This window comes from Candoia aspera, chromosome 1 (genome assembly GCF_035149785.1).
Source record: "Candoia aspera isolate rCanAsp1 chromosome 1, rCanAsp1.hap2, whole genome shotgun sequence".
NCBI classification, from domain to species: domain Eukaryota; kingdom Metazoa; phylum Chordata; class Lepidosauria; order Squamata; family Boidae; genus Candoia; species Candoia aspera.
This window is the reverse complement of record NC_086153.1, coordinates 140527028-140543851: the sequence shown is the minus strand read 5'-3', so window position 1 is coordinate 140543851 and position 16824 is coordinate 140527028. Positions and strand designations below refer to the sequence as shown.

The 16824-nt window shown below is 39.6% G+C and overlaps 1 protein-coding gene across 1 annotated transcript in view; it reads left to right on the top strand.

The window, feature by feature from the left end:
• The window catches only part of ROCK2 (Rho associated coiled-coil containing protein kinase 2), a 98891-nt gene that overhangs the window by 70890 nt on the left and 11177 nt on the right, over positions 1-16824 (top strand). Inside the window, exons 19-30 of the mRNA XM_063314582.1 lie at positions 1434-1594; positions 3296-3480; positions 5322-5391; positions 6237-6340; positions 6433-6619; positions 7357-7450; positions 7537-7631; positions 7786-7965; positions 8426-8591; positions 14426-14496; positions 15403-15491; positions 16737-16815. Of these exons, the coding sequence (XP_063170652.1) occupies positions 1434-1594; positions 3296-3480; positions 5322-5391; positions 6237-6340; positions 6433-6619; positions 7357-7450; positions 7537-7631; positions 7786-7965; positions 8426-8591; positions 14426-14496; positions 15403-15491; positions 16737-16815 (1481 nt within the window). The remainder of the gene's footprint in view (positions 1-1433; positions 1595-3295; positions 3481-5321; positions 5392-6236; positions 6341-6432; positions 6620-7356; positions 7451-7536; positions 7632-7785; positions 7966-8425; positions 8592-14425; positions 14497-15402; positions 15492-16736; positions 16816-16824) is intronic.

Genomic DNA, 16824 nt, shown 5'->3' with positions numbered 1-16824 from the left:
TCAGAGCCTTTGGAAAGCTGGAGCTTGCTGGCTTGGCTTAGCACAGGCGGGCGGCTTGGCACGGCACGGGGGGTTGGCGTGGCACGGATGGCTTCCTTGCTGCCTTTGCTGACTCCTTTTCGGACCCAGCTTTTCCAGCAAACATTTCCTCCATGTGTCTCCCTTCGGAACGCTGCCTTTGGAAAGTGGCGCTCTCTTCTCAGAGCTTTCATGAAGAGAGGGCAGCTCTCGGAAGTCTGCACAGACTTTGGAAGCTTGCGATCTCGTCTCAGAAGCTCTTTTCTTCTTCCAAAGGCTCTGAGAAGAGAGCACAACTTTCCGAAGAGAGTGTTCCAAAGGGAGCCATGTGGAGGAAACGTTCGCCGGAGAAGCTGGGTCTGAAAAGGAGTCAGCAAAGGCAGTCAGGCGCTTCTGCTTCGCCGGCAGTGGCTGGGCAAAAAAGACGAAATGTATTTGCGGGGAACTGAGTGAGAAGGCAGCTGGAGGAACAGATGTGGGCTGGGGAGGCTGCAGCTTCCAGAGGTGGCTTGAGACAGCTGGGCTGGGGCAGTTGCAGTTTTGTGCTGTGCTGAAGCTCAGGAACTTCTTGCGGCCCCATAGCTGCATGGTTGTGGGTCTGCTTGCCGCCCTGCAAGGCAGGGTGCAGGGCTTCTAAAAGGGCAGAGATGGGAGAGATAGACTGGTCGGGGAGTTGAAGCACCCCTGCAGCTGTAAGTGCAGGTGGGCTGCCAAGCGCCTGAATTTTGATCCCATGACTGCGGGGGCGCTGCAACAGTCAATCCATTTTTTTCAGTGCCATTGTAATTTCAAACGGTCACTGAACAAATGGTTGTGAAGTGAGGACTACCTGTACACAGAGAATCCTGTTGTTTCACAAATTGTATAATACTGCCTCTAAATTTTATGAAAAACTTAAATTATGTAACAAAGATGATACGTGAAATCTCTTCTATAAAAATGTGATAAAATAATGTGAATATATTATTTGCAAAAAAAATTCTGGGTTTACTTAAAGCATGCTCATATAGGTGTGTGTACATGTGTATATCTATCCTGTGTATTAAAAAGTCAATCACATTTTAAGGAAATGTTGAGAGTATATGAAACATTGAACAAAATGTTCTTAGAGGAAAAGAAGGAAAGCCTACAATGAATTGGAAGGTGTGGAGACCTGTGTAAATACTTATTGTTCATTTCAAGCTTACTGACCAAATGGAGAAACATTTCACAGGACGTTTTGTCAGATTCAATGGACTATTAATATGCAGAGCCTTTCTAGGTTTCTATCATTTTCGTCTCAAAGGTGTTTGGTCTTTTGTGGTGTGCCTGAATGCATTAGCTTAGGTCCCAAATTTTATAAAAGCATGTATATATTTTAAACAAAGAATCCTGAGTTTGCATATGGTAAAATAGCTGTTTTTTTCCTTCCACAGAAATGGAAAAGAAGCTTTCTGAAGAGAGAGCTTCAAAGCAAAAAGTAGAAAACAGTTTACTGGAGGTTGAAAAGCGGTGTTCTATGTTGGACTGTGATCTGAAACAATCCCAGCAGAAAATAAATGAGCTGCTTAAGCAGAAAGATAAACTAAGTGAAGATGTAAGTACAAACTTTAAAAAATCAGTTTTAATGTTTGCCTCCTGCCACATCGACTTACAGCTTTTTCCCTGTTTTGTTACATTTATGGTAAAATAAGTCTAAGTTTTTGTTCCACTTTCATAGTTTATATTTACTTAACTTTTTATCAAAACCAAATGTGGACTAAAATCAGAGAACCCAATGAAGTAGTTGTATCCAAAGAATCATATATGTAATTTTGAGCACATACTACGCTTCTTTGTCAAATATGAGTAACATGTCATGCTCCTTGGTGCTCCTTTTGATTATCATGATACCTGTGCATGAGGTCGGAGATTGCAGCACTGGGAAAGTTTAAAAATCAAAAATATGTATTCTGGGGCATAAGCCAAATATATATTGTACTTCTGCATGGAATAATCTGGATTTCAAAATGTGTCTTATTCTCCCTCTCCTATAAGTTATTTAAATGTGAATTTTTATATGAAAAATAAAAGGTACTTGTACTTCATGGATCTCAATCAAAATATTTGACTATACATTAAAAAAATTGCCACCCTCATTCCATATATTGCTCGATGTCATGAGTGCCGTTGAGCTGAAGACATCAGCACAACGGCACACATGACAATAACGAGGAAGCAGAGGAAGGGACTTAAGATAATCATAGCACGCACAACAACAGACACAGACCCCGGCCGGATGATTCAGCCATCAGGACACAAAAGAGGAAGAAGGAAAGACAAAGACAAGGCGGATCACGAGGCACACCCAAGCTGTTAGCAAAAGCGCAACGGAGATCGCCCAGCTGACAGCAATCACCGGCTGAAGGAGGAAACCGATTATGGGCAATCCCGGGGCACCAGCTGGGGCCCCGCAGCCCTTCACCTACCGGCACGAAAGCATGCAGGACAAAGGGGGGATGACGCAACCCAAGGTGAGGGGGCGCTGACCGGCGCGGGGTATTTAAACCCCGCACCGGCGCGCTCCCTTCACTCTCAGCTTTTTTCGCGCAACTCTACGTTTGAATAAACCTGAACCTGCTCTTCTCTGAATCAGCGTCTGTGTTTTACTCAGCGGTAGGCAGCGCATGACACTCGAAAGCTTTACTGAATATTAATGCCTTTACTGAATACCCATTTTCATTTACTTGTTTTGAAATTCTCCAATTCAAGGAAGAGAGTTTAAAACTAATTATACTAGCTTCAAAACATGTATCTGTGTCAGTCCAATTTATAAGAATAAAAATGACTTAAAATTGCAGTCATACGCCCACTGACTTGAAATAAATCCCATTGTACACTGGCAATTAGTTCTGAGTAAATGTATATAAAATTGGGCTGTAAGGCTTTAGTTCTGAAAGGCCACATTTATATGATTGTAAGTTTGACAGGAGAACGGGATTGGCTTTTAATTAGGAATATGATATTAGTGTCGTAATGAGATACTTTAAAGTCACCTGGCTAAAGTTTTTGTTTACAGTTTCTGTTTAGATACTGTTTGTCCTACTCTGTAGCTGGAACAAAAACCAATAAACTAGGAAGAGTTCCCTGACTAAAGCTACTCTTTATATAGGACCATTAAATTCTATTTCAAAGCAGCTGGGATTCAAGGAGAAAGATCCCGTTGTTAAACAAAAAACATTAAGTGAGCGTGGAATGTGTTGTTTTCCATCTGTACGGCCATAGAAGTGTGTCTCCAAGGTATCAATCTGTTTTCTAGGTGGAAAACCTGACACTGAAAATTGAACAAGAAACACAGAAGCGCTGCCTCATCCAAAACGATTTCAAAATGCAAGCCCAGCATATGAATGCATTGAAGATGACAGAGAAGCAGCTCAAACAAGAGAATAACCATCTTGTTGAAATTAAACTAAGCCTGGAAAAGCAAAATAATGAACTCCGCAAGTAAGTCCCTTCAGCAATAAATATTATATTCTATTACAGTTGGTTGTGACTCACAACTGAGTTGTGCAATGCTAAATTATGGTACGTTGCCACATAGGGGACAATCAGTTCTACAGCAGTGTTGAATTATACTAGGGAATTCTTGACTTTTCTTTTAGTTCAGAGCCATCACTCAAGAAATACCAGAAAGTGCATTATTAACATTCAGATATTTTGGTTTTGCCTTCTCGGGGGCCCAGCTTGTACATACCTGTAGCATAAATTGCTGAGGAAAAACTACACTTTAAAGCCTCAGCCACACGTGCAGTGTTGTGACTATATATATCTGGTTAGGGAATATAAACAAACTAGGAGCAGATGTTTTTATCCCACCTTTATTATTTTCGTAAATAACTCAAGGCGGCAAACATATCTACTACTCCTTCCTCCTCCTCTGTTCCCCACAACAACAACCCTGTGAGGTGGGTTGGGCTGAGAGGGAGGGTCACCCAGCTGGCCTTCAGGCCTAAGGCGGGACTAGAACTGACAGCCTCCTGGTTTCTAGCCCGTTGCCTTCACTGCTAGACCAAACTGGTTTTTGTTCCCCCACCAGCCCTACAGGCCAGATGAAGTCAGAGGTGGAGCTTTCAGACAGGAAAGGCCTTTTGTTGGACAAAGTCCCACCCCTTGAGGTCATTTGTTTCCCGATGTAAGAGCAGGGGAAAGAATGTCTCTGTCTGTCTATTCATTTGTCGAATTTTATTACCACCCATCTCCCCCTCAAATGAGGGACTCTGGGTGGTTTACAGAAACAAATGATGGAAACATCCATCCAGGTGCAATGAAGCAGGTAAACAGTGTTTTCTACCCCATCCCATAAAGGGCACTTTTCTTCATGCTGCAGCAGACAGAACGTCTTTCCACCTGAATCCTGCCCAGGAAAAGCTGAGAAGTTACCGTGCTTGGTAGGCAGATGGGATTTGTTATGTTTCCGTCTGTCTTTCAGCCCAGTAAGAATTAGGCAGGAGGCAAAGTGGAGACTGAAGAGCTGTTATTCAGCCAAAGTAGCAAGAGAGGATACAAGAAAAGAACAAGGATCAGACTGGGACCAAATAGTCAGTCCTGGGTGAGAGGGAAAACGTTCTTTCCAGCACTGGCTTCTGTTCTTCTTCTTGAGGATAATGATGAAGCAACAACATAATAGGCCCCATCCACCCTTTCTGCTAAAGGAAACTGTACATTCAGTCAGTCCAAATAAATCAGAAACTCCAGAATGCACAGAAGTATCTACAAGAGCTTTAAAGCAGGTTTTTAACTTACTCTGGCTCTTAAAGAAGGAGTCTGAGCACTCGGGTCAGACAGTCCTGCAACAGCAGATCTTAGGCAGTATCATATAGCAAGGAACCCCAAAGGATATGATTGACAGTTTCTTCCACTCCACAGGCATCAGACAGTCTCGTTGCTTTCCTTCAAATTCTGATTCCTCCTTTAATGAACTGTGACTTGAGAAGTTTTTGAAAAGACTAGCTTGTTTTACCTGGCCTTGGCAGTTCAGACCCTGAAAATCATTCCAGTCAGGACAGAAGAAATATCTCCTCCCAGCATGTCCCCGTTTCCCCTGTGTCTGCCACTCCTGGGCCTGCAATTGGAATGGGTTAAGCCCATGAGCAGTATGTTTTCTCTCCCAAATATAGACAAATTAACCATTTCTCTAGTAAACTGCTTCTGAAAGTCAGTCTTTACTTTGACATTGCTGACCTAGACTAGATAAAAATATAGGAGGAAGCTAAGAATACATTCCAGCAATGTTTGTCATAGAAATAATAATAATTTAAAATTGCATTTATCTTATTCTCTGTCAGAGAGCGTCAAGATGCAGATGGGCAGATGAAAGAAATTCAAGACCAACTTGAAGCAGAACAATATTTTTCAGTATGTAGAATATTAACATATTCAGTATTACGTTAAGTGTTAGGCCTTATGTATCTTCTGGGTTTACATGCACTTGTAAATATTCTGGGTTTTCTTTTTTTCGTGGCAGCTGATTTATTTATCATTGTGCATTAAACCTTTCTAAAAATTTGACCTAGTAGTATAGTTTGTACTGTTTTATATAAGTGCATAAAGCACCATTAATAGCCTGGGCTTACTGAGGTGTCCAAATGGATCACAGAGTGATCACACAGCCTCCCTCAAGTCACAAGATTCACTTCATACCCAGTTTGTTTCTTTGGCAATAGTACAACATTGCCCTTTTTTCAGCCTCTCCAGGTACTAGTCAGGTCCAACCCTGATTAACTTTTGAAAATCAGACAAAGTCAGCTAAGTGTTACGACTGGTTAAAGTATGGTTACATAAAAGATGTAACAATCCTATTAACACCTTACTATTGGCCCAAATCAATACACTGAAGGATGAAGGCCTCTTCAGTTGAAGGGCTAAGGGGGGAGGACAAGAACACGGCTCTTCCCACTCCTCGTCCGGCACTTTTAATTACTACGTTATACTGGCTCTCATATTCCTAATATATATTTATTAATTTAGTTGGGTAGAGTATTTCATGGCTTTGACTCTTTATAATGTTGACAACTGATAACTAGCTGGTCATTGTGGGTGACATTGACAAAACCTTGTTTCAAATATATTTTAATCCTGATATGAAGATACCTTATCTTAAATCAAAGCAGGGCAGTTTTTCTAACACAGCTCTTTTCCAGTAATCTGGTTGCATCAGTGCTATAATATGTGTATTGTTTCTCTCTTGTAAAACATTTCAGACGCTGTATAAAACACAAGTTCGGGAACTTAAAGAAGAATGTGAAGAAAAGACCAAACTTTGTAAAGAAATACAGCAGAAGATACAAGAGTTACAGGAAGAGAGGTGAGAAGATGGTGGCTTGAAGAGTAGTCGCCAGTAACAGAACTCCTGTATAGCTTCTTCAGCCATGGCACTCATTTACTTTTGCCTTGCAGGGATTCCTTGGCAGCGCAGCTGGAGATCACACTGACCAAGGCGGACTCTGAACAGCTGGCTCGCTCCATTGCCGAGGAACAGTATTCCGATTTGGAAAAAGAGAAGATCATGAAAGAACTGGAGATCAAAGAAATGATGGCAAGGCACAAACAGGAGCTTGCTGAAAAAGATGCCACGATAGGATCCGTAAGTGATTCACATCAGACTTGAATCGTAGCTTGTCAATCTGCACAGTTTTGTCCCTTGAACATGAAACATTCCTGCACGGTGTTTTTTTTTAACAACTGCATGAGAAAATGCAGTTAATAACAGTGCTTAAAACCTCCAAGGACTAAGCCTATTCAGTCACTATCCAATGAATACGCCAAGTATGATGTTGCATTGCAGTTGCTGGTGCTGGTGCTTTGGCACTGAATTTGGCTACACGTGTTCTGGCATCAGAAATGCTACATACCATTAATTTAGTTTTTTTGTCTAAGAGTTTGCAGGAGGACCTTTTAATGATTTCAGTGCTTGTATTACATTATCATCAGAGTATATAATAATGTTTTGATAGTACAGTGTGTTTTAAGTAGTTTAGAAGGATTTTAGTTTTATATTTTTTCTAGCATACATGTGCTGACAATTTCTGATGCAAGCGACTTCCCTTTCTAAACTCGACCTGTGCTAATTTTTTTCAGCCCTGTCACTTAGTTTTACCTTTGAAACCTACTTCTGATTCTCTAATATTTCAGTCACATTGGTACATTTCCCTTGCAATCCTGTTCCTAAGCTTCTATTTTTGTCTGCTTCCCACACAGCTATCATGAGTTTCTTTACTCCCCCTCTCCTCAGTTGGCAATCTCAACTCCTACATAGAACACTTGGTTGGCTTATTTCTGTTCTACAACTGACAAACGCTTCTTGTGATTTCTGTATCTTAGTTGGAGGAAGCAAACAGAACCTTAACTAGTGATGTGGCAAACCTGGCAAATGAAAAGGAAGAGCTGAATAACAAACTTAAAGAAATTCAAGAAAGTGAGTATTATTTTAAAAATAAAAGTGATTGATTTCATGTCAAGTTTAACTTCACAAGTACTAGTTATTTCGTTATTTATTGACAGGGCTTGCCCATCTGAATGAAGAGGAAAATGGCACGGAGTTGCTTAAGATTCAGTTTGAGAAACAGCTGGCTTATGAAAGGACAATGAAAACACAGGTAACATAAATGAGGACTGATGAGAAAGTGACTGCAGCCATCGCTGCAATATTACACATAAGGAAGGGGAGAAAGAAATCTATTCGGTTTTAATCAGACAGAGAAACTGCATGTTTATAGCAACTTACTCTTCTCTTACACTCCTTTCCCCCAGGCTGTGAATAAGTTAGCGGAAGTTATGAATCGTAAGAATCCAATCCAACGAGGAGCTGACACAGATGTCAGAAGAAAAGAAAAGGAGAACAGGAAACTGCATATGGAGTTGAAAACTGAACGGGAGAAATTAACTCAGATGATGATTAAATATCAGAAAGAGATCAATGAAATGCAAGCTGTAAGTATCTTACATGATAGTAAGACATTACTGCCTAGTTGTTGAAAAAGAGACTGTATTTACACGAAAGTTTCAGATATTTGCAAACTTAGTTGACATTGCGATTCTTTAGCTTATTTATCTTGTATTCTTGAAAATCATTAGAGAATTTCCCCCAATCTAGTATCCCTACAGTGGCAGGACACCAGTGGCCACAAGGCAGGGGGTGATGAGAATTTTAGTGTTAAAACATCTGAGGAAGCATCTTTCCTCTTCCCAGGCTCCTACTTTCACTATACCACCCAACTGTACTAAAACAGAAGCTACAGTATTTAATTGTCTTTATTTTCTTCAGTTCCAATGGTACTTAGCTTTTAGTGGTTTGAGTTAAGAGATTGCTATTAAAACAACCTCTGTAAGCAAGATTTTATAATGCATTAAAGATTAATTTTGATTGTGCTTCATCAATCTCCTTTCACAGCAAATAGCAGAGGAGAGCCAGATACGAATCGAACTACAAATGGCTCTGGACAGCAAAGATAGTGATATAGAACAGCTTCGCTCCCAGCTCCAATCAATACATATTGGCTTGGACAACAGCAGCATATGTGGCCCTAGTGAAGTAGAAACGGATGATGGTTTCCCTGGTAAGATTTGTCCTTCCCTTTTTGGGAGAGAAACAGACATGTTTCAATTGATGACTTTCTACTTTGGGAAGTTACAATTGGAAATGTCATCTCTTCATCCTTCTGTCTCTAGCATTTTAACCCTTTAGCAGCAAGCTGTGTTTGAATATGTCAGAAATAGATTATAGTTCTTATACAAATCCAGACCTGTTGTATTATTCTATTGCAAAATAAGCAGTTATGATTTTTTTTAAAAAGCTATTTTTCATTAATCCTCTCTGCACTTCCCCCCTCTTTCTGTTGGGTGCTCAGTTCGTATCACTCAGTCCCACACTTCGGAGTCTATGTCTTTTACCTACCAACGCTCTTCTACCTCTGTCAGTATTGCCACTAAGCCTTCCAGCTCTTGTGTGTTTCTCAATTCTGATTCTGACTCTGAGGAAGAACCATTGTCTCCTGTACAAGTCCCTTCAGAACCTGACAATCCAGGTGACATTCCAGAAAACGTGTAGTGATGAAACACTGTTGCTTGAAGGAATTATCCTATTTTTCATTACTAACACTGAAGGCAGTAGGTACCAAGGAGAAATAACCCGCATGAGAAAGGAGAGGCAGCTAATTTTAATCTTAAATACTGTGGATGTGGCATTGATGTAGGTGCATGAAATATGCATGTTTTCCCTTTATCTGCAAATCCTCCATGCGCATGACTTGCTGAAAAAAGAGTTGGAACTGCAAGCTTTAACTGACCCACTGAAACAGCAGGACCTGATCATTTAGTGAGAGGAAATTTCAATTAGAAGTGCAGATTAAATGAGCACATATACTTGTAGCTTTGTGTTTTCCAAACTGTCACACTTTCTTCAGTATTTCACTCCCTCTGAACACCGAGAGTCTAAGTTGAGACTTTGATTATCATGAAAACCCTTTAAATGTAGTCATTTAAAAGCCAAATGATCAGTAAGTTTAAACTTACCCTAAGAGTTGTTGTGATGGAAGTCTTTTCAGATTATGTTCTGTGGCAAGGGCTGTTCAGATATTGAACAACCACAGAAAATCCCTAACTAGAATCACTGTATCTCTCCTCAGAGATGAGTCCCTGTATATTTAAGCATGTCGTTGTGGTAAATTTACTCTCCTAAGTGTGCATTCACACACAAACATTTTTGTGGCAACTTTCCATAGACTGGAGTATATCCTCTTACCACGTCCTTTTGTTTCTATGGTAAGATAGAGAAGAGCCCTTCCTAATTCCCCTTTCATAAATTAGAAGGAAGAGCACTTCATTAATTAGAGAGAAAATTAATACATGTATTTATGCTAGACTGCCAGTCATGGCATTATTTTCCAGGATATGAAAGATCTGAAAATTCTGTAATGAACAATCAAACGTTTATAGATTGCAAAGCAACTGCGTTAGAGTGCTCATTTGCTTTTGTGGTGTGAGAAGAAAATGTAGGAAATAAAATCTTTAGATAGCTCTAAAACGTTTGAAGCTGTTGCAGTTATTGGCTGCTGTCAGTACAGATGAGTACTAGATAATCAGCAGAGCTTCAGTACTAGATTAATTGCTCAGTGGGTGCGCTTGCAAAGGCACCTAGGTGGAGTTCCATATTTTATTTGCAAGGTATTTTGGAATATAATGGTGAAGGGTAATAAAATCATAAATGTGAATATATGATTGCAAAACAAAATAATATTCTGTTGCTAAGCCAATGAAGCTTCAGCAAAGGATCGTTAACTTGCCGTGGTGCTGGAGCTTGAGCACCTCAGTGATGCCATGAGCTAAACCGTGAAGGGCCACACAAGACGGGAAGGTCATGACAGAGAGGTCAGACTAAATGCGATCCCTGGGGAAGGTAATGGCAACCCACCCCAGTATTCTTGCCGTGAAAACTCAATGGATCAGTACAACCAGAGATATGTCGGTATACCATCGGAAGATGAGACCCCCAGGTCGGAAGATGGTCAAAATGCTACTGGGGAGGAACAGAGGATGAGTTCAACTAGCCCCAGACGTGATGACGCAGCTAGCTCAAAGCCGAAAGGACGGCTAGCGGCCAACGGTGCTGGTGGTGAACGGCAAATCCGGTGTTCTAAGGATCAACACACCATTGGAACCTGGAATGTAAGATCTATGAGCCAGGGCAAATTGGATGTGGTTCTTGGTGAGATGTCAAGATTAAAGATAGACATTTTGGGCGTCAGTGAACTGAAATGGACTGGAATGGGCCACTTCACATCAAATGACCACCAGATCTACTACTGCAGACAAGAGGACCACAGAAGAAATGGAGTAGCCTTCATAATTAATAGTAAAGTGGCTAAAGCAGTGCTTGAATACAATCCAAAAAATGATAGAATGATCTCAATTCGAATTCAGGGCAAGCCATCTAACATCACAGTGATCCAAATATACACCCCAACCACAAATGCTGAAGAAGCTGAAGTAGAGCAGTTCTATGAGGATCTGCAGCACCTACTGGACAACACGCCTAAAAGAGATGTTATTTTCATCACAGGAGACTGGAATGCTAAGGGGGCAGTCAAATGACACCTGGAATTACAGGTAAGCATGGCCTGGGAGAACAAAACGAAGCAGGACATAGGCTGATAGAATTTTGCCAAGACAATTCACTCTGCATAACAAACACTCTCTTCCAACAACCTAAGAGACGGCTTTATACATGGACTTCACCAGATGGACAACACCGAAATCAGATTGACTACATTGTTTGCAGCCAAAGGTGGCGGACATCTATACAGTCGGTAAAAACAAGACCTGGAGCTGACTGTAGTTCAGATCACGAACTACTTCTTGCACAATTTAGGATCAGACTCAAGAGATTAGGGAAGACCCACAGATCAGCTAGATATGAGCTCACTAATATTCCTAAGGAATATGCAGTGGAGGTGAAGAATAGATTTCAGGGACTGGACTTAGTAGATAGGGTCCCAGAAGAACTATGGACAGAAGTTCGCAACATTGTTCAGGAGGTGGCAACAAAATATATCCCAAAGAAAGAGAAAACCAAGAAGGCAAAATGGCTGTCTGCTGAGACACTAGAAGTAGCCCAAGAAAGAAGGAAAGCAAAAGGCAACAGTGATAGGGGGAGATATGCTCAATTAAATGCAAAATTCCAGAGGTTAGCCAGAAGAGATAAGGAATTATTATTAAACAAGCAATGCGTGGAAGTGGAAGAAGACAATAGAATAGGAAGGACAAGAGACCTCTTCCAGAAAATTAGAAACATCGGAGGTAAATTCCAGGCCAAAATGGGTATGATCAAAAACAAAGATGGCAAGGACCTAACAGAAGAAGAAGAGATCAAGAAAAGGTGGCAAGAATATACGGAAGACCTGTATAGGAAGGATAACAATATCGGGGATAGCTTTGATGGTGTGGTCAGTGAGCTAGAGCCAGACATCCTGAAGAGTGAGGTTGAATGGGCCTTAAGAAGCATTTCTAATAACAAGGCAGCAGGAGACGACGGCATCCCAGCTGAACTGTTCAAAATCTTGCGAGATGATGCTGTCAAGGTAATGCATGCTATATGCCAGCAAATTTGGAAAACATAAGAATAGCCATCAGACTGGAAAAAATCAACTTATATCCACATACCAAAAAAGGGAAACACTAAAGAATGTTCAAACTATCGAACACTGGCACTCATTTCACATGCCAGTAAGGTAATGCTCAAGATCCTGCAAGGTAGACTTCAGCAATTCATGGAGCGAGAATTGCCAGATGTACAAGCTGGGTTTAGAAAAGGCAGAGGAACTCGGGACCAAATTGCCAATATCTGCTGGATGATGGAAACAGCCAGGGAGTTTCAGAAAAACATCTATTTCTGTTTTATTGACTATTCTAAAGCCTTTGACTGTGTGGACCATAACAAATTGTGGCAAGTTCTTAGTGGTATGGGGATACCAAGTCATCTTGTCTGCCTCCTGAAAGAATCTGTATAACGACCAAGTAGCAACAGTAAGAACAGACCACGGAACAACAGACTGGTTTAAGATTGGGAAAGGAGTACGGCAGGGCTGTATACTCTCACCCTACCTATTCAACTTGTACGCAGAACACATCATGCAACATGCTGGGCTTGAGGAATCCAAGGCTGTAGTTAAAATCGCTGGAGGAAACATTAACAATCTCAGATATGCCGATGATACCACTTTGATGGCTGAAAGCGAAGAGGAACTGAGGAACCTTATGATGAATGTGAAAGAAGAAAGTGCAAAAGCTGGCTTGCAGCTAAACCTCAAAAAAACCAAGATTATGGCAACCAGCTTGATTGATAACTGGCAAATAGAGGGAGAAAATGTAGAAGCAGTGAAAGACTTTGTATTTCTAGGTGTGAAGATTACTGCAGATGCTGACTGCAGTCAGGAAATCAGAAGACGCTTAACCCTTGGGAGAAGAGCAATGACAAATCTCGATAAAATAGTTAAGAGCAGAGACATCACACTGACAACAAAGGTCCGCATAGTTCAAGCAATGGTGTTCCCTGTAGTAACATATGGCTGCGAGAGCTGGACCATAAGGAAGGCTGAGAGAAGGAAGATCGATGCTTTGGAACTGTGGTGTTGGAGGAAAATTCTGAGAGTGCCTTGCACTGCAAGAAGATCAAATCGGTCCATCCTCCAGGAAATAAAGCCAGACTGCTCACTTGAGGGAATGATATTAAAGGCAAAACTGAAATACTTTGGCCACATAATGAGAAGACAGGACACCCTGGAGAAGATGCTGATGCTAGGGAGAGTGGAGGGCAAAAGGAAGAGGGGCCGACCAAGGGCAAGGTGGATGGATGATATTCTAGAGGTGACGGACCTGTCCCTGGGGGAACTGGGGGTGTTGACGACCGACAGGAAGCTCTGGCGTGGGCTGGTCCATGAAGTCACGAAGAGTCGGAAGCAGCTAAACGAATAAACAACAACAACAAGCCAATGAAGAAATATATTAAACCACATGGAAGACCGATGAAAAAAATATGGCTTGCATATCCAGTTTAAGGGGCTTTTAGGGTTTGAAGAAAATAGGTATAAGGTATAAATTTTTAATCGCGTACTGGATCATTCAATTAGGAAATGAATTGCATCTAAGTACAGGTTTACCCAAATCTTCTTCAGTTTAGTTTTTGTGCTCCAACCCCTCATCCTTGACCCTATTAAAATCTCTCCAGATAACGTTCAATAAATTTTAAATTCCAACTTTATTTCTAGTGCTGCACTTTGAGAAGGATCTGCAAAAGCAACAGTTCCTTAAATGAAGATGAACATCCATATTTGACTTTAATGCACTTCATCCTATATAATAATTCTAATACAAAAATTGGTGTTAATGGTTTTGGAAGGAAACACACTACCTTCTGTATTTTAAATATGGTGCTTCTCATAATCCTGAAACCTAATTTTACAGTTCCAAAGAAGAAAGCTTTTTAATTTTCTGTATTGAACTAATAATCAGGTGGTCCAATTCTAACACCCGAGCTGAAGGCCAGCCAGATGGTGCACTGAGTACCTTTTCAGGGTATCTTCCAACACAAAATCTGCACTCTGTTAATGTTTTTGGAAAATTGAGTGGAGGGCAGCAATAATAATGCTTTGCGTATTTCTGCTCTGGGACATAATATATTTACTAATGAGAATGTGACATAATTAGGTGATGTGACATAACTCTGTAAGAAGAACTTTGCTTGTTTTGCTTGTAAATTTCAGCTGTTTTAGTCATTGTTTGTAGGATTATAGGTTAATAAAATGTTTAATAAAATGCCATTTTTCTTAATGTGACATAACATAAAAACAGTGGGATACCCATATAATACTTTTTTAAAATTTTTAACACTTTTCAGAGTCACGACTCGAGGGATGGCTATCATTGCCTGCTAGAAACAACACAAAGAAATTTGGCTGGGTAAAAAAGGTAAATAATATGATTGTTAAGACATTACTTAGATATGATATGCAGCAACTAATACCACTAGGTGCTATTCAGAAACAAGAGAAGCAATTCATTGTTTTTCCTCTTGTGCTGCTGTTTGGAAATGATGGGCCTGGCTATGTATTACAGTCAGAAGACTGTTTTGCTAATAGCATAGGAAGCTCAATGAGATAAGCATGCACAGTCACAGAGAGTTGCTTTTTATCTTTGTTCATTGGCTTTCTTTTCCTTGGGTAGATTTTTCATGGGGGGTAGGGGTAGTTGCTTAGAAATTTTTCAAAAGGTGTACAGCAGAAAAGGGTGCATAACAGCCTCCCATCCAGATGTTTTGGACTTCAGTTTTAGTTTGTCCCAGCTAGGAGATCAGTGGTAAGGTAATATGCCAATTGTTGCCCAAAACGTCTGCTAGTACCAAATTGCTTATCTTCCTCCCATCTTTTTCTTTCCTTTTTATGTCATAAAGGTAAAGGTAATGGTTTCCCTTGATGTTAAGTCCAGTCGTGTCCAACTCTAGGGGGCAGTGCTCATCCCTTGTTGTATTTTTACCTTTTGTACTGGGTATGTTTCATACTGTTATTTTTTTTCTGTGGAAGCTGCTGACAGTTGTTTGTAATGCAGTGGCATAGAAATATGTTTAATAAATAACTAGAGACAAAGATGTTTTGTTTGAAGCTGCAGGTTAAGATGAAGTATGTTCTGTAGGAGGAGAAGCTATACTCACATGTTTTGACTATCCAGCAGGAAGATAACCTGGTCCTTAAACTGCCTTATTAAAATAACATTTTATATACCTTTATTCTGTAAAAAAAATTATCATACAAAATTTGGTAGTATGAATAAAATCAATTCTGCAACACAGCTTATCCTTACATTTTTATTGTTTCACAGTATTTAGTTGTCAGCAGCAAGAAGATATTATTCTATCATAATGAACAAGATAAGGAACAATCCAACCCATATATGGTACTGGACATAGAGTAAGTATTTTGATACGTGTTTTGCTTCATTTTTGAATATGGTCAATATTTTTGTGATTCTGGAACAGTGTAACAGCTCCATTTTTCAGTAAATTTGTCTATCTTTTTGGTCAGTTAATATAAATTAGATTGCTTTTGATGAATTTGTAAATACTCTGTTCTTCCATCCTACTGAGAAAAACAGAGCAGCTTCAGCAAATTTGAAATTTGTGTCATTAAAACACAACATTGTTTCTAGGGTTTTATGATTTTAAATGGTCAGTCATCCCATTAATCAAACTTTGAGCATTAGTCCAGAATGGATGTATTATTTGAAAAGACCTAAAATATACAGGAAATTGGTTATAGTCAACAAGTGTCATATACTAATCTATAACTCTTGACTTCCTAGAAATAAAAACAGTAATTTGTTGAAGCAAAATTATCAACTTGATAAAAGATTGGAAAGTTCTGTATTTCTTTTCTGAAAAATTTAGCTGCTATCCTCAGTGGTTTCATAGACAATAATTTATAAGAAAACTTTTACCATATATTCACAGTAAATAATAAATATAGTTTTAGCAGTAGAGATCTTTCCATCCATGAAATTTAAGCATGTTATCATGGTACATATTACACACTTATGAGAATACTTAAATATAAACAAAGTGTGGTCTTTATTTAAAAAAAGTTCTGCTTTCTATAAATATTAAGATAATGTTACTGTATTTAAAGGTTAAATTGATAAAACAAACAATGCAGAACATAACACTGTATAATTGCCCTTCTTAAACTCTTCTTAGGCCATTATCTAAGACTTGCAGTAGTCTTGGCATTATGATTTTTATATGCCAAGTGTATAATATTTGCTGCTCTTAAAACAAGTCTAAATAGTATGAGTCCTAATATTTCTTTGCCATTTTAAAATAGTTACTGATTTCAGAATGTGAATAGGCTTCAGCAGTCATATGATCAGATTTGCACTTATGCAATAGGAGTTTTCCTTGCTGTTTTTGGGATTGGGAGAGAATCCATTCTACTGACAGACAGATGTATTGTAAGTGGAAGGAACCCTACCTTCAGAAAGCTTTAAAAATCAAAGTTTGCATAAAGAGCACAATTGAAATTCTTATTTAAAGTCCAAGATGAGATCTACTGAAGTAAATGGGAAAACTTCCAGAAATGTTGCTAGATTAAGACTTCATGTTTGATTATTTCTTGGTTAACTTACATTTTTGTTACATATCTGCATTTCTGCTACTACAGCAAACTCTTCCATGTTCGACCTGTCACTCAAACTGATGTATACAGAGCAGATTCTAAAGATATTCCCAGGATTTTCCAGGTATACCTG